This window comes from Sphaerodactylus townsendi, linkage group LG05 (assembly GCF_021028975.2).
Source record: "Sphaerodactylus townsendi isolate TG3544 linkage group LG05, MPM_Stown_v2.3, whole genome shotgun sequence".
In the NCBI taxonomy this organism is placed as follows: domain Eukaryota; kingdom Metazoa; phylum Chordata; class Lepidosauria; order Squamata; family Sphaerodactylidae; genus Sphaerodactylus; species Sphaerodactylus townsendi.
The window spans coordinates 9,132,387-9,155,979 of NC_059429.1; the positions used below are offsets into that span (position 1 = coordinate 9,132,387).

A 23,593-nucleotide genomic window follows, 5' to 3' on the forward strand; every position below is an offset into this window, starting at 1 on the left:
GGCCTTTGCAATCTCAGATCAAAGAGGATCAAGATTGGTAGCCATAAATCGACGTTCACTAATAAATACTCTTTTTACTAGATCAGAAACTACAACTGGCTCCGACTTTCCTTTGTGCTAGCTTGCATGCTCATGGGATCCTCCACGTGCACGCTGTGCTCTCAGCCTCCCATGCACGCTGCTCGTTGTGAACAGGAATAATCTCCACGACCAGGAGTTATTATTCCAACATATCCAAGGGATCATCTGCCTCATCCCTTGAAGGATCAAACCAAGAGGGGCGGGGGGGAATAACAAAGATGGTTTAAAAACTCCTGAGCTTTTCACTTGGTTGGAATCTTCCCTGAGTCAGAAAGGAAAAAGAAACGAAGTCGTTTGCCCAGCAACGTTTTAAGATTTTTCCAATTTGTTTTTATTGAATATTCCTCAGCTTCCATCTCCACTGCTCAGAAACCGCAGCTGGAAACGTTTGAAAGCGGGCTGCAGAGTTTTATTCTTACAAAGGCCAAACAAAATCACGCCTCCTTTCACTCCAGTCGTAAATGCCATTTCCCTTGTGTTCTCTCCCACTGTACAACCCCGATCAGATGTTGCCAGGGAGGCAAGCCAAGTCCCGCGTGGTCCCCGTTCACATGGTCCAGGGATTTGCAACCTGCGGCTCTCCAGATGTTCGTGGACTACAAATCCCATCAGCCCCTGCCAGCATGGCCAATTGAGGATGATGATGATAATTCTGTTATTGTATGTTTTAATTTTTTTTCTTCCACTTTATTAAATGAATTAAAATATGTTACAACCATAAATCATATATGTCGTACATAAGTAAAAAAAAATTATATGTTGTACATGTATCTTTCTTGCAATCGGCATACTTTTTGTACCTTTTAACTTTACTTCTCCCTAGATGGGAGTACATAGTTGCCGAATAATTAAATAAAGCTCCTCTTCCTAAATACCCTACCTATCCTATGAACATATTTACGGAAAAAATTAACATACAGAGTTTCATTTAAGTAACAATATACTATTAATCTTATGTATGTTTTAATTCTTTTGTGCGTGTTTATTTCTTTTCCCTGTACTTCATATTTTTGTCCTGTATGGATGTGGAGATGGTGGTGTGAAAGTGTATATGGGTTTTTTTATATACTGAGAAAATTAAAAAAAATACATTAAAAATGATGAGGATAATTCTAACACACCCTCATTCATTGGAGTGGGAATAGAATAACATGGTTGTTATTGTTAGTGTTATTACATTATTATATTTATTGTAATAATAATTGGCCAGGCTGGCAGGGGCTGATGGGAATTGTAGTCCACGAACATCTGGAGAGCCGCAGGTTGCCGAACCCTGAACGGTCCATCTGTTTCTATTCAGAACAAAGATTCTCATGAATCGAGCCTGTGGAGATACAAGTCCGTACCTTGAGCACTACACGGAACTTTTCACACTACAGCACGTAGTGGCAGGTAAGTGCCCGATTCTCCAAGGTGTGTTTCACTGCAAAAGACCCGCATACGCCGGGGTTGCCAGAGGATCCAGAAAATATCTCCAAGCCTGAATTCCTGCCTTCAGAACAGCAGTACTGGCAGGCGTGAACGTAAGGGTTAGCATTTGTGGATCACGCACGCACCTGTACTAAAGGCTGAGCCGGATTGAAAAAGAAACAGACAGACAACCCGCGCTCCGCCCTATCCCCAGGAAGAGACTTTTCCTTTGGCAAGGATGCAAAAGGCACGCGCGCCAAGCATTCTACGAAACCGCTGCGTTCGGTGAAGCGTTAAGCCCTTTGGGTGGGGGTTGCGCAAGAATTTTGGAGGGCAGGAAAGGCGCCGTGTAGTCACCGGGCTTTGAAGCTTCAGAGCAAGTTGTTAAAAAAGAAAAAAAAAGGTGGGGGGGAGAATAAACAGTAAAAACTTTGCACACCAGTTCCGGAAACCCCTCCAGGGGAGCACTCAAAAGAAGCATCGGGGCAACCAGCAGAATTGGCCCTGCTTCCCCCCGCAGTTCAGGTAGATGCCCGATAAAGCTGTAAGAAATGGTAGTTGTGCTCCTGGATCACCCGGAGCATCAGGGGGGGATGCTTGGAGTTTTGCGGCCGGGAAGGCGATCTTTCTCCTCGCATGCAGCTCACAGCGAAGCGCTGCTTGAAGAAGTCTGAGACGTAGCGGACCTAGAAATGGAAAAGACAGAATGAGCGAGACGGCTGAAGGCAATCTGCAACACCCCCCCCCCCCCGGCTTCTCATGATGCAGGGTGCAGAGAGGCACACCGGCTGAGGGAAACGGGACAGAGAGGGAAACAGTATTTTCCCAAGCTACCCCAGTGCTAACAGTCACAGACCAGGAAAGGGATTTGGGCGTCTTAGTTGATAGTTCCATGGGAATGTCAACTCAATGCATGGCAGCTGTGAAAAAGGCAAACTCTCTGCTGGGGATCATTAGGAAAGGATAATAAAACTGCAAGGATTGTCATGCCCTTATATAAAGCCGTAGATGCGGTACCGCGCCGGAGTCCTGTATGTTCGAAGTTCTGAGTCGCCCACATCCTTCGAAAAGGATATTGAAGAGATAGAAAAAGAGATTACGAGAGAAAGGAGACAATAGGGATGACTGAGGGACTAAGGGCACCTTGCTTATGAGGAGAGGCTGCAGCGCTTGGGACTCTTTAGTTTGGAGAGGAGCGGCTGAGGGGGGATATGATTGAAGTCTATAAAATTATGCATGGGGTAGAAAATGTTGACAGAGATAAATTTTTCTCTCTTTCTCCTACAATGCACCTAGAACCAGGGGCATACATTGAGAAATGCTGGGGGGAAGAATTAGGACTAATAAAAGGAAACACTTCTTCACACAGCGTGTGATTGAAATTATTGACTGGAATAATATATGCTGCCACAGGAGGGGGTGATTGGCCACTAACCTGGATAGCTTTAAAAGGGCTTGGACAGATTTATGGAGGAGGAAATTCGATCTATGGCTACCAATCTTGATCACCTCTTTGATCTAGAGATTGCAAATGCCTTAGCAAGACCAAGGTGCTCCAGGGAGCGAAAGCAGCTTAGCAGAAGGCCATTGCTTTCACATCCCTTGCAGGTGAGCTCCCAAGAAGCACCTGATGAACCCCTGCAAGTGGCATGAAACTGGACTGAATGAACTCCTGGTCTGATCCAGCTGGCTTGTTCTTATGTTCCTATGTTCTTAGGAGCATCTGGCCAAAGAGCGATTTCAGTTTGAACTGAAGCTACCCAAGACCAACAAGGTATAAGATATGAGTGGGTCACAGATTCCCTTCTCCCATGCTCGCCTTCTTGGTCAGCCCACACCAGGGGTGGAACGAGCGGGAACTGTGCCTTGGGTGGACGTTCGCCTTCTGCCCGCCATGCCCCAACCGCCCCCGCCATACCCTGCAACACCCACGCACGGCGTGCACCTGGGGCAAGATGCCCCACCCTTCCCCCTGGCAGCTACGCCACTGGCCCACACGTACCACGAGGACAGCGATCAGCGCCCCCTGGAGGAGGCCCACCAGAACGTCACTCCAGTGGTGCTTATAGTCTGACACTCGGGTGTAGCCGACGTAGATGGCGAAGGAGATGAGAAGGAACTGGACCGTCGGGCGCACCAACCGGGCCCATCGCTCCACCAGGCGGGCCTGGACGTAGAGCTAGAACCACGGTCGGGAAAGAAAGAGGGACAGAAGACAGGTCAGTTGCAGGCTGGGTTCCGGGTTCTTACATCCTCTGGGTGACACCTCCCCAGGATGACAGGATCCGGCCGTTTTCTGCTGGTGGATCACTTACCGCCAGAAACACCATGCAATACATTCCGAACGAGGAATGCCCAGAATAGAATGATAACCTAAAAGAGAGAGAGAGAGAGAAAGCTGATGACTGTTCTTTGGTGCTCCCGCCAGCAATCCGGAGTCACACCAGGCAATTCTACCGTGGACGCAAAGAAGGAAGTTACAAAAAGTGAGGGATAAAAGCAAACAGCTGGGCAGGACTGCAGACCACCTGCTGGACACACCTGAGGCCCTGGGGTCAACCAGAGGTGGCGTAGGAGGTGAAGAGCTCGTGTATCTAATCTGGAGGAACCGGGTTTGATTCCCCGCTCTGCCGCTGGAGCTGTGGAGGCTTATCTGGGGAATTCAGATTAGCCTGGGCACTCCCACACATGCCAGCTGGGTGACCTTGGGCTAGTCACAACTTCTCGGAGCTCTCTCAGCCCCACCTACCTCGCAGGGTGTTTGTTGTGAGGGGGAAAGGGCAAGGAGATTGTAAGCCCCTTTGAGTCTCCTGCAGGAGAGAAAGGGGGGATATAAATCCAAACTACTACTACTACTACTACTACTACTACTACTACTACTACTACTACTACTACTTCTTCTTCCTCTTCTTCCTCTTCCTCTTCTTCCTCTTCTTCTTCTTCGTCTTCGTCTTCCTCTTCTTCCTCTTCTTCTTCTTCACCACCTAGGGAAAATGGATGCCTGGGGGCAAAATCTGAATTGTCCGCCCTGCCCCTAGGCATCCAGGTCTACCGCCTGCAGCTCGCGCTGCCGTCCAGGTCTACCACTTGGAGCTGAAGCCGGCGTCCAGGTCTACCATCCGCAACTGATGCTGGCGCCCAGGTCTATGTGTGTCCGGAGACATGGGCTACCCCATGTCCCTATAGGCGGTACGCCACTGGGGTCAACCCTGTGGCATCTGCAGAGAGACCCTGCTAAGACCCTGGAGAGCTGCTTTAGGTGGAGACTAGCCAGAGAGAGGTCAGCATCCCCGAGTCAGAGCTTCTTACGTTCACATGATTCCTAAGCAGAAAATCCTGCACTGTCCAACTCAGCATCTCAAGGTTCAACCAGGTGTGCTTTGAACACACAAGGGGTTTCAGCAACACGTAAAGGAAGTGGCTCACGGATAGCAGAACTCAACTGCTAAAGATCTCCTTGGCTGTTGGCTCTGTGACATCACTGCAGCCAAGCCAATGATAACCAGAGGCTCCCACCTCGCCAGGACATCTAAGAACATGAGAACATAAGAACTAGCCTGCTGGATCAGAGCAAATTCCATCTAGTCCAGCACTCTGCTACTCGCAGTGCCCCACCAGGTGCCTTTGGGAGCTCACGTGCAGGATGTGAAAGCAATGGCCTTCTGCTGCCGCTGCTGCTCCTGAGCACCTGGTCTGCTAAGGCATTTGCAATCTCAGATCAAGGAGGATCAAGATTGGTAGCCAGAGATCGACTTCTCCTCCATAAATCTGTCCAAGCCCCTTTTAAAGCTATCCAGGTGAGTGGCCATCACCACCTCCTGTGGCAGCATATTCCAAACACCAATCACACGTTGCATGAAGAAGTGTTTCCTTGTATTAGTCCTAATTCTTCCCCCCAGCATTTTCAATGAATGCCCCCTGGTTCTAGTATTGTGAGAAAGAGAGGCAAATTTCTCTCTGTCAACATTTTCTACCCCATGCATAATTTTATAGACTTCAATCATATCCCCCCTCAGCCGTCTCCTCTCCAAACTAAAGAGTCCCAAATGCTGCAGCCTCTCCTCATAAGGAAGATGCTCCAATCCTTCAATCATCCTCGTTGCCCTTCTCTGCACTTTTTCTATCTCTTCGATATCCTTTTTGAGATGCGGCAACCAGAACTGAACACAGTACTCCAAGTGTGGTCGAACCACGGCTTTATGTAAGGGCATGACGATCCTTGCAGTTTTATTATCAACTCGTTTCCTAATGATCCCCAGCATAGAGTTTGCCTTTTTCACAGCTGCCATGCATTGAGTTGACATTCCCATGGAACTATCAACTATCTCCACAGCTCCTTCCTGCCAGGTGACCCCTGCATTCCAGGTACGTCGCTGTTCTTTCCACACTGACCTGGACTCTGTGATATTCTTGAGGTCTCCCTGGCACACGGCTTCCAGCTGCACAAACTCCGAACAGTTTATTTTCGACCAGTCGGGATTGCAGACGGCCAGGAAGTTTGGCCGCAGGCGCCCAAGCATGTACTTGGCTATGTCGGTCAGCGATTGGCTGATAGCTGCCCCGAAAAGGAAAGTCCCCAGCACTTTGTAGAGGGCAGCCACGTAATTGTTGAACTCCGACCGGGAGTACAGGCATTTCCTGTAAACGAGATACGCCTCGCCAAGTGAAATCTAAAAATAAAATGTAAGGGTTTGATTAGCGAGCGTCGCAAATAAGCCCAGATCGGTCGTTATTTTGGGGGAAAGTATCTACAGCCGTGGCATGTTCCTGTCTGGTATACAGGGGTCTGCAACCTGCGGCTCTCCAGATGTTCATGAACTACAATTCCCATCAGCCCCTGCCAGCATGGCCAAGAGAATTGTAGTTCATGGACATCATAACCCTCAAACCCCAGCCAGCGAGGCAGAGGGAGCTCCTTATTTGGGCAGTCACACCCCCTGATGTCACTGCTCAAATAAGGAGCTCCCTCTGCCTCCCGGTTGGGCTTCTTCAAACTCCAGCTGGGAGGCAGAGGGACCTCCTTATTTGGGCAGTGACTCCCCCTGATGTCACTGCCCAAATAAGGAGCTCCCTCTGCCTCCTGGCTGGGGTTTGAAGGAGCCAATTAATCCATTCGAGGCACTTTTTGGAATGCCTCGAACGGATTAATTGGATTTACGTTGATTCCTATGGGAAATGGTGCCTCGGTTTTCGTCGATTTCGGTTTTCGTTGATTCCTTTCAGACGAATTATCGACAAAAACCGAGGTACCACTGTATGGGGTTTTTTGTATACTGAGAAAATTAAAAAATACATTAAAAATGATGAGGATAATTCTAACACCCTCATTCATTGGAGTGGGAATAGAATAACATTGTTGTTATTGTTAGTGTTATTACCCCCTTGGGGATAGGGCGGTATAAAAATCTAATAAATAAATAAATAAATAAATAAAAATTATATTTATTGTAATAATAATTGGCCATGCTGGCAGGGGCTGATGGGAATTGTAGTCCATGAACATCTGGAGAGCCGCAGGTTGCAGACCCCTGTTCCAGATGCTAGCCTGACACTGTAACCACTTCACCACACTGCTTCTCAGAATCATATAAAACTCTGTTATGCTCTCCTGGCTAACAGTTAACGTCCTTACAATGACTGTGGTGCAGGTGATGGTGACACCGGCCATCAGCCCGTGAGTTATGGTGTCCGTCTTGTACGGGTACCGGATGGAGTTGTCATCACAATAGAATCCACGCTTGTAGGGGGAGTTCACGAGGCTCAAAATAACAAAGGGCAGAGATGCTGCAAGAGAGAACAAGACTTAGGAAAGGCCCTCATCAGGGCACAGACTCTGCTCAAGTCCCTTTGACTAGCTGCCCAGTAAATGCAGCAAAAAAAGCCCAACATTGCAAACAAGATCACTGGCTTAAAAATGAACCAAAAATTGATATATACGCAGTGGCATAGGTGGTTGAGAGCTCGTGTATCTAACCTGGAGGAACCGGGTTTGATTCCCAGCTCTGCCGCCTGAGCTGTGGAGGCTTATCTGGGGAATTCAGGTTAGCCTGTACACTCTTACACACGCCAGCTGGGTGACCTTGGGCTAGTCACAGCTTCTCTGAGCTCTCTCAGCCCCACCTACCTCACAGGGTGTTTGTTGTGAGGGGGGAAAGGCAAGGAGATTGTAAGCCCCTTTGAGTCTCCTGCGGGAGAGGAAGGGGGGATATAAATCCAAACTCTTCTTCTTCTTTTAAGCTTTGCACAGAAAACCAGAATGTATTTGGAAAGCCAGAACTTAAAACTGACCTGCGGGCAGATTTTATTTTATTCATTCCCTTCCTTCCTCCTCAGTGGGGACCCAAAGTGGCTCACGTCATTTTCACCTCCCCCATTTCATCCTCACAACAACCCTACGAGGTAGGTTACACTGACAGCAGGATAGGCCCAAAGCCACCCAGCGAGGATCCGCAGCAGAGTGGGGATTCGAACCTGGAATGCCCAGATCTTAGTATGTCAGTAACCACTGCCTCACACACTAGGTGGGTGCGCTTCCACCTTCTGAAGAAGAAGAAGAGGAAGAGTTGGATCTATATCCTTCCTTTCTCTCCTATAGGAGACTCAAAGGGGCTGACAAACTCCTTTCCCTTCCCCCCTCCCTCACAACAAACACCCTGTGAGGTAGGTGGGGCTGAGAACTGTGACTAGCCCAAGGTCACCCAGCTGACATGTGTTGGAGTGCACAAGCTAATCTAGTTCACCAGATAAGCCTCCGAAGCTCAAGTGGCAGAGTGGGGAATCAAACCCGGTTCCTCCAGATTAGAGCACACCTGCTCTTAACCACTACGCCACTGCTGCTCCTGAGGTCTTAAGAGCAGCCACGCCACATCACCTTCAGGAGGGGGCACCTGTGGGACACCCCCCCCCTGACCCAACAATAAATGTTTAAATAAGTGAAAGCCATTGATTCCCACCCAGACTTTGCATTTTCTCACCCCTCCTCTTAGCATTAAAATCCAGCGTTGAGGCAACGATTTTTTTTTGGCCACCGTTAGGTTGCTAATGTATTATTGTAAAGGGGAAATGTTTGTTACGGATCTTTGCATGTTACTGATCGAACGGTTGCCTCCGAACTAGAAGGACTAAGAAGACACCACAGTAATTGTTTCGCTACCCTGTTTCCCTGAATATAAGACATCCCCGGAAAATAAGACCTAGTAGAGGTTTTGCTGAAGTGCAAAATATAAGGCATCCCCCAAAAGTAAGACGTAGCAAAGTTTTTGTTTGGAAGCATGCCTGACGAACAGAATACAGAAATATAAGACATCCCCTGAAAATAAGACATAGCGCATCTTTGGGAGCAAAAATTAATATAAGACACTGTCTTATATTCGGGGAAACACGGTAACTGCTTCGAATCACAACTAGTTACTGGCAAAAAACCATGTGTGCCTGAAGAGCTTTCTTTGCATTATGACTTTTCCCATAAAAGACACATATTCCTGACATCCAGTGATAGACAAAGTTACAATAGACAAGAGTAAATATAAAAGACTTCCAACTTTTTTCCACACCGAATATAGTTCATCTTAGAGTTCAGAACGCGTTCCTTAATTACAACCAAATAAAACATTAAATCTTCAATGCTAACCCTAAAAAGATTCACACCTTTTTCTAAGGCCCCTTTGCCTACGTGCATTTTCGATCCACTTTCACAATTGTTTGCAAGCAGATTTTGCTATTTCGCACAGTAAGATTTAGCTGCAAAGTGCATTGAAAGTGGATTATTCTGCATGTGTGGAAGGGTCCTCATATAATTGAATCCTTTACCTTCTACTCAGTGGTGGGATCCAAAAATTTTAGTAACAGGTTCCCACGGTGGTGGGATTCAAACTGTGGTGTAGCGCCAATGGAGCTGGGCGGGGCACAACGGGGGCGTGATCAGGCATTCCGGGGGCGGGGCATTCCTGGGCGGGGCTGTGGCAAGGACGCAGCCACTGCGCCGGTCCTTGGGTGGGAAACGAATGCACGCAGACGCAGGTTGCCACGCACGTCGGTGCACCTCCTGCTAGACTGCTCCAAGTTCTGCGCACTACTGCTGAGAGGAGGGGCGTAACTAAGGCAAAAATCACATGGCAAAATCACCCATTAGTAACCCCCTCTCGGCACACACCAATAATTAGTAACCTACTCTCGGGAACCTGTGAGAACCTGCTGGATCCCACCTCTGCTTCTACTCCTCAAAACTACAAACCATCAGTCCATTTTTCTTTTCTGTTTCACACAAGAAGTCTATCAAGGGTTTCCGATAGTCAATAAACTTAGATGGATTCTTTTCTCTAAGAAGTAAGTTTGGCCATCTCTGCCAATTCACACAGATTCACTAACCCACCTCCCACTGTAGGTATGGTTGAGTTGTTCCGTTTTTGCGCATATAATATTTTCACAGTTGAAGTCATATAAAAACAAAGTTCCATATTTTTTTGGACTGCTTATCTACTAATCCTGAAAGATACGCTCGGCTTCATTTGTATACACCAGTGTATTTAGGGTTGGGCCACTCAGGGCGTGAGCCTTGGGTGCTACTTGGCTAGGGGCACCCAGGTCACCCCTTTGTAATGCAGGAAGCCGCTGCTGCTCAGAGGGCAGGTCTACCTACCATAAAGCTGCAATGGGTAGAGCTGACTTCTGTGGAGGCCAGGTCTACCAATTCTTCTTCTGGGCAGACAGACTTCCAGAGAACTGGTCTATAGGTGATTGAAAGTGATAGGTAAACCTGGCTGTCGAGGTTCTTTTACTAGTGGGTAGACTAGCCCTCGGAAGAGCCGGTTGCCAGTGGTTGAAAGGAAAGGGGAGATCACTATCACTTTTTAATGGCAGGTACACCGGTTGTCCAGAGATTTGGTCTACCTGCAGTTGAAAGAAACAGGTAGACCTGGCCGCAGGAGAGCAGGTCTTCCAAGATAGGGAAGACCGGACAGATTGGGGGGTGGACGTGCATTCATTTGAGTACCTGCTTTGGGCACCTTTTCCTGTAGATGTGCCCAGCAGTGGCGTAGGAGGTTAAGAGCTCATGTATCTAATCTGGAGGAACCGAGTTTGATTCCCCGCTCTGCCGCCTGAGCTGTGGAGGCTTATCTGGGGAATTCAGATTAGCCTGTGCACTCCCACACACGCCAGCTGGGTGACCTTGGGCTAGTCTCAGCTTTTTGGAGTTCTCTCAGCCCCACCCACCTCACAGGGTGTTTGTTGTGAGGGGGGAAGGGAAAGGAGATTGTCAGCCCCTTTGAGTCTCCTGCAGGAGAGAAAGGGGGGATATAAATCCAAACTCCTCCTCCTCCTCCTCCTCCTCCTCCTCCTCCTCCTCCTTCTTCTTCTTCATTAGACTTTCAAATTTTCTGGATCCATGTATAAATTAGTATCCAGAACTTTTTGGCTTCCTTCCAAGTCCACCAAATGACTCTGGGTAAAATGACTTTTGCAATGTGCTAAACAATTCACCAAGTTGCTTGGCAAAATTGGTAGGGGCTGTGGCCTGTAGAGAGCCAGCGTGGTGTAGTGGTTAAGAGCAGGTGCGCTCTAATCTGGAGAACCGGGTTTGATTCCCTGCTCTGCCACTTGCGCTGTGGAGGCTTATCCGGTGAACTAGATTAGCTTGCGCACTCCCACTCACGCCAGCTGGGTGACCTTGGGCTCGTCACAGTTCTTCGGAGCTCTCTCAGCCCCACCTACCTCACAGGGTGCTTGTTGTGGGGGGGGGGGAGGGAAAGGAGTTTGTAAGCCCCTTACAGGAGAGAAAGGGGGGATATAAATCCTCCTCCTCTATTGTGTACAGCTTGCTGAACCTAGGAACCTACCATGGAATTTTGCATCATTTAATGTGACATGTTACTACTGATGCTTTGCTTCCATTCTGTTTTTGGACTTCTGGTTGGTTCTCCAACCCAACATCTGTCTGCATGGTTTATTGCACGACTCATCCTCCAGCTGTAGTAACCCAACCCCTTCATTTACAAAGGAGGGGTGCCCTGAGGGATCCCATCACCTTGCGATTAGGACTTAACTGCAGTTACCGAGCTTGGTACGATTTTCAAAGCTCATTTGGAGAGGTATTCCTTGGATTCAATTCAGGCGTCACAAACACCACCCCCCCCCCCCCCCCCCCCCCCCCCCCCGCTGCATGTTAACAACGGAATGCCTGGGGAACTAGGACAATCACTCAAATCTCAGTTTGCCTCAAGAGATGCACATTTTGCTACCTTTGATGTCTTTCCCACAGATATCCCAGCCTGCACTACTATCGTGGCAGCCCTCGGCCACAAGCTGGAATGCACGTATCTATGCCTCAGTCGAAAGAACTGATTTTATTCAACCAACACCAGTCCTGGGTTTACAGCCCTCAATTGACCCAAGGACCACTCCCTCCCATATGAACCTAAGCACCTACCCCAGCCATTCTAGAAGAAGAAGAAGAAGAAGAAGAAGAAGAAGAAGAAGAAGAAGAAGAAGAAGAAGAAGAAGAAGAAGAAGAAGAAGAAGAAGAAGAAGAAGAAGAAGAAGAAGAAGAAGAAGAAGGAGAAGAAGAAGAAGGAGAAGAAGAAGGAGAAGGAGAAGGTGAAGGAGAAGGAGGAGGAGGAGGAGGAGGAAGAGGAGGAGGAGGAGGAGAAGAGGAGTTTGGATTTATATCCCCCCTTTCTCTCCTGCAGGAGACTCAAAGGGGCTGACAATCTCCTTGCCCTTCCCCCCTCACAACAAACACCCTGTGAGGTAGGTGGGGCTGAGAGAGCTCCGAGAAGCTGTGACAAATAAATACACCTAACAAATAAAAATAAAAGATTGTGTAGTTGTTTGTGTGCTTTTAATTTAATTTTATGTTCTTAACAACAGCACAGCCAAGAGTTTAACCAATTGCTCGAAAATTCAGACACACGACCATGTTGCAGCTTCCTATGTTTGGGGAAGACAAACGTAAGAGAGCAGTGACATTTTTTTTTCAAACACCAGCCAGGTGAAGAAAAAGAAAGTCATATAAAAGTTTTGGGTTAGAAGGGGATTTAACAGAAATGGAACAGTATGGAATCAGAAGGTTAATGTTGTTATAATGTAAGATATGTACTCGTGTACATTTTTATTTATTTTGTACTAATTTGTATCGTTTGTTACATGCTGTTTGTCTTGTCTTGTTTGTCATAACTTTATGTTAAATAAAGTATTTTTAAGATTGCAAAACAGACAGACAAACAAATACCAGCCAGCCAAACCACCCCAAAGATTTTTTGACCCGAGAGCGATATGTCCCCTCACCCAGGGTTGGGATTCAAATAAATAACTGATTGGTTCTGGTGGGTTTTCTGGGCTGTGTGGCCGTGGTCTGGTGGATCTTACACAGTGTATAACAGACTGAGATACACCTCTGAAGATGCCAGCCACAGATGCAGGCGAAACGTTCGGAACAAGATCCACCAGACCACGGCCACACAGCCCAGAAAACCCACCCCAACCAACTATGAGATGTGTTTCTCTCCATGACACAGTGTGCAGTGTTTTGTGTAGGTGGACAAAATAAATACCTGAACTACATGAAACAGTCTACTCTGCGCCACAGAGAGAATCACATCTTACGATCTGAAGATGCCAGCCACAGATGCAGGCGAAACGTTCGGAACAAGATCCACCAGACCACGGCCACGCAGCCCGGAAAGACCACCACAACCAATTTAATCCGGCCGCGAAAGCCTTCGATAATAACCGATTGTTTACAAGCACCATTTTAACAACCGGTTCTGTGGAAGCGGTGCGAACCGGCCGAATCCCACCACGGCCCTCGCCCCGAAACCCACACCAACACAAGCACCTTATTCGAGGCGGTGCGGTGCCAAGCTAGAACGTTCAGGGGCCGAACCCTGTCCGAGAATTATTTTCCTCGGTCTTCTAACCATTAGTCAGCCAGGATTAAATCTCTTTCCGACTGCTCAGGTCAACGGGTAACCGAGACAAGAATCCTCTTCCCAGCCACATGCCGGTCAAGAAAGCAGAGCAATCCAGGAAGAGACAGGCAGGGACGGGCTCTCTCTTCCTCTCTCCAAGAGATTTATTTACACAGCTGAAGCAGGTGCCCAGCCACTGGGACTTTGGCACCCTGGCCTGGCTGCCCGTTTGCTTTATGGCTGGGAGGGACCCTTATGATCCGCCTATTATTTGACAATTATTTTATGGTGGTCAAAGAAGCCGTAAAACCGAAAACAAAATCCTTTGTGTAAGCAGGAATCCATCACGCTGTCAGAGCCGATCCGGGAGGGGGAAACGCTTTGCTGGAGCCTGCCTGTCTATCTCATTTACAAGCCGGACACACCTTCCGCTATCTACACCCATTAAAAGAGAAAGAGAACACAACTTTTAGCCGTTGGTTGTTGCGGCGTATTTTCTCACTCCAGGGTAAAAAAGGAACGGTTCTCTGCGCTCGGTCCATCCGCAGGAGTCACAAATACAAGTCCTAGTCCAGTGGTGGCGGACCTTTGTCACTCCAGATGTTATGGACTACAATTCCCACCAGCCACTGCCAATTGGCCATGCTGGCAGGGGCTGATGGGAACTGTAGTCCATAACATCTGGAGTGCCAAAGGTTCGCCACCACGGTCCTAGTCAATCCATTTGCCCTCTCAGACAATGCAACTGATTTGTGTTGAGAACTGTGCCGTATCACTACATGCCTGGAAACCAGGATCTTTTAAGGGTCACCTTTTCCCATGAGTTCTGGCTCAGGGATTCAGATCACAGGGGGGAGGAGGAGGAGGAGGAAGAGGAAGAAGAAGAGTTTGGATTTATATCCCCCCTTTCTCTCCTGCAGGAGACTCAAAGGGGCTGACAATCTCCTTGCCCTTCCCCCCCACAACAAACACTGTGTGAGGTAAATGGGGCTGAGAGAGCTCCGAGAAGCTGTGACTAGCCCAAGGTCACCCAGCTGGCGTGTGTGGGAGTGCACAGGCTAATCTGAATTCCCCAGATAAGCCTCCACAGCTCAGGCGGCAGAGCTGGGAATCAAACCCGGTTCCTCCAGATTGAGATACATGGAGGCTCACTTAACCTCCTATGCCACCTGCTGCTCCCTAGAAAGGAAGAAGAAGAAGAAGAAGAAGAGAAGAAGAAGAAGAAGAAGAAGAAGAAGAAGAGAAGAAGAAGAAGAGAAGAAGAAGAAGAAGAAAGAGTTGGTTATATCCCCTTTCTCTCATGGCAAGGGCCTCAAGGGGCTTTACACAGAGGCTCCTCTCCCCTTTCACTTCAAACTGAGCACCCTGTGAGGTGGGTGGGGCTGAGAGAGCTCCGAAGAACTATGACTAGCCCAAGGTCACCCAGTTGGCGTGTGTTGGAGTGAACAAGCTAATCTGAGTTCCCCAGATAAGCCTCCACAGCTCAAGTGGCCAGAGGCGAGGGAATCAAACCCCGGGTTCCTCCAGATTAAGGTACACCTGCTCTGCTGCGTGCCGCGCTGGGCTCTCTCTCCGCTGGGGGAGTGACTCTCCTGACTGTTCCGCCAATCAAAGAATCTTGTCTGGTGGGCTCACACATCAAGGCCTTTTCAGTGGCTGCCCCAGGATTACGGAGCCACCTCCCCACGCAAGTGGGCCTGGTTTCCTCCCTGCTGATTTTCAGGAGGCAGCTGGGGGCAGTTTGATTTAGGACTGATTAAAGCAGTCTTAGATTGTGATTACCAATTTCGGTTTTCTGTTGTTTTTTTACACAATTGTAGGCATTTTATTTGCATTGCAAGAAGAAGAAGAAGAAGAAGAAGAAGAAGAAGAAGAAGAAGAAGAAGAAGAAGAAGAAGAAGAAGAAGAAGAAGAAGAAGAAGAAGAAGAAGAAGAAGAAGAAGAAGAAGAAGAAGAAGAAGAGGAGGAGGAGGAGGAGGAGTTTGGATTTATATCCCCCCTTTCTCTCCTGCAGGAGACTCAAAGGGGCTTACAATCTCCTTCCCCTTCCCCCCTCACAACAAACACCCTGTGAGGTAGGTGGGGCTGAGAGAGCTCCGAGAAGCTGTGACTAGCCCAAGGTCACCCCCAGCTGGTGTGTGTGGGAGCGCACAGGCTAATCTGAATTCCCCACATAAACCTCCACAGCTCAGGCGGCAGAGCTGGGAATCAAACCCGGTTCCTCCTCCAGATTAGATACACAAGTTCTTAACCTCCTACGCCACTGCTGCTCCAAGCCACCTTGAGCTCCATAAGGAACGGAGACAGCCAATGAACGTATTAAATAAATAGATATCCTTCAACACAAACAGCTTCTCGACTACTGTGGTTAATAACAGTCTAAGTGGAACCTCCACGCTTAGGCACAGTCTACCTCACAGTGTTAAGTGCTGGGAACAAAGGCCATCCAGTGCCTTCATGTCTCATGGATGACCTTTGTCTCCAGCACTTGACAATGGGAGGGAGACTGCTTCTGTATACTGGAGGTTCTATTTAGGCCAGCCAGATTCCAGAGTTGTGTAGCAGGCAAACAAGATGTAGAATTACACAGCAAAGTTAACCCGAGCGTGTGCTTTTAAAAAATCTGCGTTTGCATCAGTCATCCCCGTAGCCCCTGTCAATGATCTAATAATTGTATTGTCGAAGGCTTTCGTGGCTGGAATCACTAGGGTGTTGTCAGTGGTGGGATCCAAAAATTTTAGTAACAGGTTCCCATGGTGGTGGGATTCAAACAGTGGCGTAGCGCCAATGGGGCTGGGCGGGGCATGACAGGGGCGTGGCCGGGCATTCCAGGGGCGGGGCATTAATAATTTCTCTGTTACTGTAAAAAAACTCTTACTGTAAAAAAAAGTTTCCTAATTTCCAGCTGGTATCTTTCTGTCCATAATTTAAACTCATTATAGCAAGTCCTATCGTCCGCTGCCAACAGAAACAACTACTTCTCCTCTAATTGACTGCCTGTCAAATACTTCATACTTTCAAAGACTTAATTTTGTTTCTAGAAATCAAAAGAAGGAGACTTTCCTTAAACAAGGAACTTTACCATATTACTAAAACATGTTTTAAAAACAGCCCAACAGGGAGAATTATCCCGTTTTCTACCTTCGCTAACCAGCCGCATAGGAAACAACAGGACTTCATGATTTTTGGACCTAATGGAATTTCTAACGGAAAAGCAGACCCAATGAGTAACCCCCTCTCGGCACACACAAATAATTGGTAACCCCCTCTCGGGAACTGGTGAGAACCTGCTGGATCCCACCTCTGGGTGTTGTAGGTTTTCCGGGTTGCATGGCCGTGTTCTAGTAGAATTTTCTCCTGACGTTTCACCTGCATCTGTGGCTGGCCTTTTCAGAGGATCTTCTGAAGATGCCAGCCACAGATGCAGGCAAAATGTCAGGAGAAAATTGCTACTAGAACACGGCCATACAGCCCAGAAACCGCACAACCCCCCTATCTGATCATTTCTGGCCAGCCAACTTTGCATTTTGTTTATCAGCAGCCATCGAGCCAGCCCTAAATGTCTGACTTCTTCTGAAGGCAACGGGAGAGAAAGCAAGAATTCCCCAGAATGGCATGTCCGTTTGTTCTCCCTCTGGCTACAGGAATTATCACGCTCACCTACAGGGCACAAGGAAATGTCTTTAAAAGGAAAAAAGCTACAGGTGCAGAGTTCTGGGAAGCGAGCTTTTGTGCAAGAGCAAGGCAGACAGATTTGCCCAGGGCTCTTCGCCCACAGGTAAGCTTTGAACCTTGGTAAAGCTGGGTCAGGTGATTGAACAACTCCCCACACGCCGAACTTCCGGCGCGGGTACTCGGCAACGGAGCCCTGTGGGCCGAATCCTCTCCTATCAACATACCTTTGGAGCGTCCCACCCACTTCTAATAAAGTTCGCCTAGCCCTTTTCTTACCACTCCCCCTGAAACTCGCCAAACCAGTTCGAAGCAGGGGGAAAAATACACCCCTTTTGGCACACTTCAATCAACAGCTCCGCTCTCGCTTTTTTTCCAGGAGAAAGCTAAAAACCACAACACAGCTTTTAGAGAATCAAACGCCAACTCTGCAAAGTTCCTTTTAGAGAATCAGACGCCAACTCTGCAAAGTTCCTTTTAGAGAATCAGACGCCAACTCTGCAAAGTTCCTTTTCCAACAGAAGGCCCAACGTGCGCCTGCTGTTCAATCCTAGCACTCGGCAGTCAAGGGTAGACTGCCTTTAAGCGCGGAGCTCAGGTCGGCTATCCTGAACTAAATTTTTTCGCTCAGTATATAGAAAAACTGCTTTGAGGCGAATAACATTTATCGTGTGTAAGTTTCACTGGATAGTAAGATTCAAATGTATACCGAAGTATATATTTGTTATTTAGGTATTTACTATTTAATTATGTAAAGAGTTTGTAAAGAGTTTGGATTTATATCCCCCCTTTCTCTCCTGCAGGAGACTCAAAGGGGTTTACAATCTCCTTGCCCTTCCCCCCTCACAACAAACACCCTGTGAGGTGGGTGGGGCTGAGAGAGCTCCAAGAAGCTGTGACTAGCCCAAGGTCACCCAGCTGGCGTGTGTGGGAGTGCACAGGCTAATCTGAATTCCCCAGATCAGCCTCCACAGCTCAGGCGGCAGAGCTGGGAATCAAACCCGGTTCCTCCAGATTAGATACACGAGCTCTTAACCTCCTACGCCACTGCTGCTCCTGTATTTGTACGTTATGTATTTGTTATTTAATTGCAATGCAACAAACAACACACAACACACTATTTCTTGTCTCTTATACCTATCATGGTTTGTTTCTTATTATTTATTTACAAAAAGGAACACAAGCACTTAACAGCAACTATATGTGTACGAATCACCTACAGCACTAAAAAAACCCAAATAATTTATAGGTATCCTCTCACACTTGCACATTTCAGCGGCTAGAGTACAGAATCATCACACATTTCTTACGTAATAACACGTCTCTTATGGCGGTGTGACATTCCCTGCCTCCTGACACAAGACTGATATTCCTTGGAGGTCTCACATTCAAATACTTGGCAGGGAGGTTCCTGCTTAGCTTCCCAGATACCACAAGATCAGGCTCCAGGGGTCTGCAACCTGCGGCTCTTCAGACGTTCCTGGACTACAATTCCCATCAGCGCCTGCCAGCATGGCCATGGGAATTGTAGTCCATGAACATCTGGAGAGCCGCAGGTTGCAGCCTGAGATACCCCAGCTGGGACTTCATGGCTAATAGCCAACCTGGCAGGGGCTGATGGGAATTGTAGCCCATGAACATCTGGAGAGCCGCAGGTTGCAGCCTAAGATACCCAAGCTGGGACTTCATGGCTAATAGCCAACCTGGCAGGGGCTGATGGGAATTGTAGCCCATGAACATCTGGAGAGCCGCAGGTTGCAGCCTGAGATACCCAAGCTGGGGCTTCATGGCTAATAGCCAACCTGGCAGGGGCTGATGGGAACTGTAGCCCATGAACATCTGGAGAGCCGCAGGTTGCAGCCTGAGATACCCAAGCTGGGACTTCATGGCTAATAGCCAACCTTTGCTTCTGAGTAAACCCTCCTCGGGTTTTGATTCACCCGTTGGAAGAGATGCACGGTTGCTTCAAAGCAAAGCCACCGACTACCCCCAAGCTTACTCCTGAGTAATGCACGCCTTGGAGTCAACCGTTTTTTTCTAAACTAAAACCTCAGTATTCAGGTTAAATTGCCGTGTTGGCACTTTGCAATAAATAAGCGGGTTTGGGGTTGCAATTTGGGCACTTGGTTTCAAAAAGGGTCGCCATCACTGCCCTATAACCATGGTGGCGAACCTTTGGCACTCCAGATGTTATGGACTACAATTCCCATCAGCCCCTTCCAGCATGGCCAATTGGCTATGCTAGCAGGGGCTGATGGGAATTGTAGTCTATAACATCTGGAGTGCCAAAGGTTCGCCACCACTGCCCTATAAGGTCCCCTTAAGTCAGCTGCGACCCCAAGGCGAAAAACAGGTCTGACCGAACGCCCGACAATCTTGCCACATCTAAGAACCATGTTGCTGCAAGGAACAATCGCAACGTCTTGTGCCAGGGAGTTCTTCCTTTTTGTCTGACCGAGGTATTTATAGCCCCTTCCCTCCCACAGACAGCTTTCCCCAGCCAGGTGAATCTCAAAATGCAAGCTTTCCGTTCGTGCAAGCGGAAAGGGCAAAACTCTAATTTGTAGACCGATTTAGACTTTCCTTTCAACTCTCTCCCCAAACTAAAAATACAAACATCCAAAAGGCGACCAAACCAAAACCAGGACGTCAGCTGTCATCATCACGACAGATATAGGTGTTTAGAGCTGGGGAAAATGAGAAGGGGAAGCTGTTTTGGCAACAGAGGTGGCCGAGGCTGAAGATTAAGAAGAAGAAGAAGAAGAAGAGTTTGGATTTATATCCCCCCTTTCTCTCCTGCAGGAGACTCAAAGGGGCTGACAATCTCCTTGCCCTTCCCCCCTCACAACAAACACCCTGTGAGGGAGGTGGGGCTGAGAAAGCTCCAAGAAGCTGTGACTAGCCCAAGGTCACCCAGCTGGCGTGTGTGGGAGTGCACAGGCTAATCTGAATTCCCCAGAGAAGCCTCCACAGCTCAGGCGGCAGAGCGGGGAATCAAACCCGGTTCCTCCAGATTAGATTCACGAGCTCTTAACCTCCTACGCCACTGCTGCTCCTTGAGTTCCAAGGAATGTCAATTAAACTCCTTGAGTTCCTTTTTAAAACAAAATTTTAAAATTACGGCATTGCTGACGGCTAATCTGGAGAAAGCTGGATCTGTCTCTGTTTCCTACGGGCCAAAGGAGTTGTTTTGATTGTTTAAATAGCTTTTTTAAAAATATATTATGATGGAACTGGGGGGGGGGGGGAACAGGGACATAAGGAGGAGGGTAAAAGGCTCTGCTTTCAAAGTACAATCCAGACTGGAACATGCAAAACAGCCTTACACTGAATCAGGACTTCCGGTCCATCAAGGCTGGCATTGCCTGCTCAGACTGGAAGTCGCTCTCTAGGCAGAGAAAGGTCTGTCTACCTAGTTCTTTTTTAGCCGGAAGTGCCAGAATTTGAATTTGGGATCTTCTGTGTGCAAAACGGAGCACTCCACCAGTGAGCCACAGCAGAGCATAATATGAACATATAGTTTATAATGTTTTAAGCCACATATTTAACCATATAAAGTATAGTAGAGGTAATTTATAAAAGATCAGTAAGGTGCTGTCAGTTAAACAAAGAACTGTAATTTCATTAGTAGAGAGGCTTTGCTTGGAAGAAAGGGGGGGGGGATTTCTGCACTTTTCAGTAAAGTCTGATACACATGCTGTGGAATTTGAGTACGGCCTCTCACCAGAAAGATAAAAGAGACAAAGCGTACAGAAAAACACAAATAAGGGTGAAGTGAAACTGAGTTGATACAGCAACCAAAATCTCTAAACGGGGCAAGATGACATTAAAAAGACACGCCCAATTGTAGAAAGCAAGGTGGGCTTTAGAGAGGAGTGGAAATTCAAATGGCAATGTGTACGTATTCCAAATCTAGCCAATAGTCAGAAGACAAGGAGGGATGTTCGTAAGAAGGTATAAGTTATGTTACACAAGCAACAGCCCCTTTAAACCTCCTCCCTGTTGCTGACAGAGGAGAGTTCCCTCTTCTGCGCAGAATTAAATAAAAACAATAAATCTCTGAACACTAAAAAAAGCTTTTAAATAGTTATTTTTGGAACCGGTCAGAGCTGTTGCTCTGTAGACAGGGCCTTGCCCTGTGCCTATCAAGCACACCCGTAGGGGTTACCAAGAAGCGGTGTTCATACCTCAACCATGATATCGAGAAAGATAATAAGCGTTTCCTTCACAGGGCCAGGTTAAACTTCGGCATAAGAACATAAGAACAAGACTGCTGGATCAGACCAGCGTCCATCTAGTCCAGCACTCTGCTACTACTCGCAGTGGCCCACCAGGTGCCTTAGGGAGCTCACCTGCAGGAGGTGAAAGCAATGGCCTTCTGCAGCTGCTGCTGCACCCGAGCACCTGGTCTGCTCAGGCATTTGCAATCTGAGATCAAGGAGGATCAAGATTGGTAGCCATAGATCGACTTTTCCTCCATAAATCTGTCCAAGCCCCTTTTAAAGCTATCCAGGTTAGTGGCCATCACCACCTCCTGTGGCAGCATATTCCAAACACCAATCACACGTTGTGTGAAGAAATGTTTCCTTTTATTAGTCCTAATTCTTCCCCCCAGCATTTTCAATGTATGCCCCCTGGTTCTAGTATTGTGAGAAAGAGAGAAAGGCATCTAGCGGCCTATATTATTTCTATCTTGCCTTTCTCTCAAAGGGCACAAGCATCCCGATTCTAACAGAGGCCAACCAGTTGTGACGCCCTATCTTCCTCCTCTTGTTGGCCTCCCACACTCAAAGGTAGAGTGAAGCTGTACAAGGAGGTTCTGTTTTGCCATCCCTTGCTTGCTCCGGGGATGCTGCCCAATGGGATGCAATAGGTCTACCTGATAAAGAACAAACTTGCTCACTCCAGGACGGAGTTACCCAACTCGACAAATCACAAAATGGGAATGCTGTCCTTCCTCACAAAGTTGGCGTTGATGGGGAATTTTTAAAAATTAGACATAGGGGCTTTCCCCACTGACAGAGTTGAACTGGTTTCTACCTAGGTTCGCCTCAGTGAATCCCCACTGCCACCGAGCTCAACATCGTTTTGTCTCAGTTCCCGCCCCCCCTCAGAACTACGACATCCTTGTGGCAGTTATGAACTACACTTTTCTGCCGGAACAAGGTCGATACCGCTTCGAAGTGGGGAAGCATCGAAACGACACCTCATCCGTTCAACCAATCACGAGCCGTTTTTGTGGCATGTGCAGAACGGGAGAGTCGTGGCGGACAGAAAGCGCAAGTAACTGTAAACTGTAAACTGTAAAAACTGTAAAAAAAGAACGCTCCCGCTTTCCGCCGTGAACACAAGCGCCAATCACACCGAGGATTTAAACAGGCACCCAGATGATCCCCGCCCCACTTAGTTTTCGGTTCCAGGGGGCTAACCTGCAGTTGCTGTGGGGACAGCCTGGAATCGCCCTCCACTGAAGGGAACCGAGTTGACCTTAGCTCCCTTCTGTAGTGGGGAAAGCCCCTAAGATGCATACTAAGAATAACGATGAAAACAACTGCTGAGTTAGCCTGCAGAAAAACAGTCTGCCAAAGAGATCCGCACAGAGGGCAAGAGAGGAAACGCCCTCACTCAAGGGTCAAATGAGTAAACGACGCTCAGAGAGACAGGATTCTCACCTTTGGGCAGGTAAGATTTCCTGAGGGGCTGAAGTAATTTGATTTACTTCATTTCTACCCTGACTTCCACCCTTAAGGATAACCAAAGCAGCTTACAATATAGCTGCCCTCTGTTCAGTGGCGTAGCGCCAAGGGGACAGGGGTGTGTGACGCACCACATGCGCCCTGGTGCAGGGGCGTGGTGGAGGAGTGGTGGGGGTGTTCTGGGCTGTGGTGGGTGGGGGCATGTGCCCCAGATGCAGCTCCCCCTCGCTACAGCTCTGCCTCTGTTTTATTCTCACAACAACCTTGCGAGGTAGGTTATACTGTGAGCTTCCACAGCAGACTGGTCTGAGGAGGAGGAGGAGGAGGAGGAGGAGGAGGAGGAGGAGGAGAAGAAGAAGAAGAAGAAGAAGAAGAAGAGTTTGGATTTATATCCCCCCTTTATCTCCTGCAGGAGACTCAAAGGGGCTTACAATCTCCTTGCCCTTCCCCCCTCACAACAAAAACTCTGTGAGGTGGGTGGGGCTGAGAGAGCTCCGAGAAACTGTGACTAGCCAAAGGTCACCCAGCTGGTGTGTGTGGGAGTGCACAGGCTAATCTGAATTCCCCAGATAAGCCTCCACAGCTCAGGCGGCAGAGCTGGGAATCAAACCCGGTTCCTCCAGATTAGAGACACGAGCTCTTCACCTCCTACGCCACTGCTGCTCCTTCCACAGCAGAGGGGGAAGTCCAGCCCGTGTCTCCAACCACCCCAGCCATTGCAGCACAAGATCCCTTTTGAAAGAAGGTGCCGATGAAATCCTGTATCTCTGGAGAACTCAAATGAGACTTATGTCCATGGGGGCAGTCAATCTTTAGCAGCAGGAGACT

The 23,593-nt window shown here is 48.1% G+C and overlaps 1 protein-coding gene across 1 annotated transcript in view; it reads right to left on the bottom strand.

Annotated features, from left to right (window-relative positions):
- Positions 1 to 388: 388 nt before the first annotated feature.
- Positions 389 to 23,593, bottom strand: part of PLPP2 (phospholipid phosphatase 2) — a 35,033-nt gene continuing 11,828 nt past the window's right edge. The window contains exons 2-7 of the mRNA XM_048498924.1: positions 7,124 to 7,275; positions 5,884 to 6,161; positions 3,807 to 3,864; positions 3,494 to 3,670; positions 1,354 to 2,177; positions 389 to 660 (exon numbers count right to left, since the gene is read on the bottom strand). Coding sequence (XP_048354881.1) covers positions 2,013 to 2,177; positions 3,494 to 3,670; positions 3,807 to 3,864; positions 5,884 to 6,161; positions 7,124 to 7,275 — 830 coding nt within the window. The 3' untranslated portion in view covers positions 389 to 660; positions 1,354 to 2,012. The remainder of the gene's footprint in view (positions 661 to 1,353; positions 2,178 to 3,493; positions 3,671 to 3,806; positions 3,865 to 5,883; positions 6,162 to 7,123; positions 7,276 to 23,593) is intronic.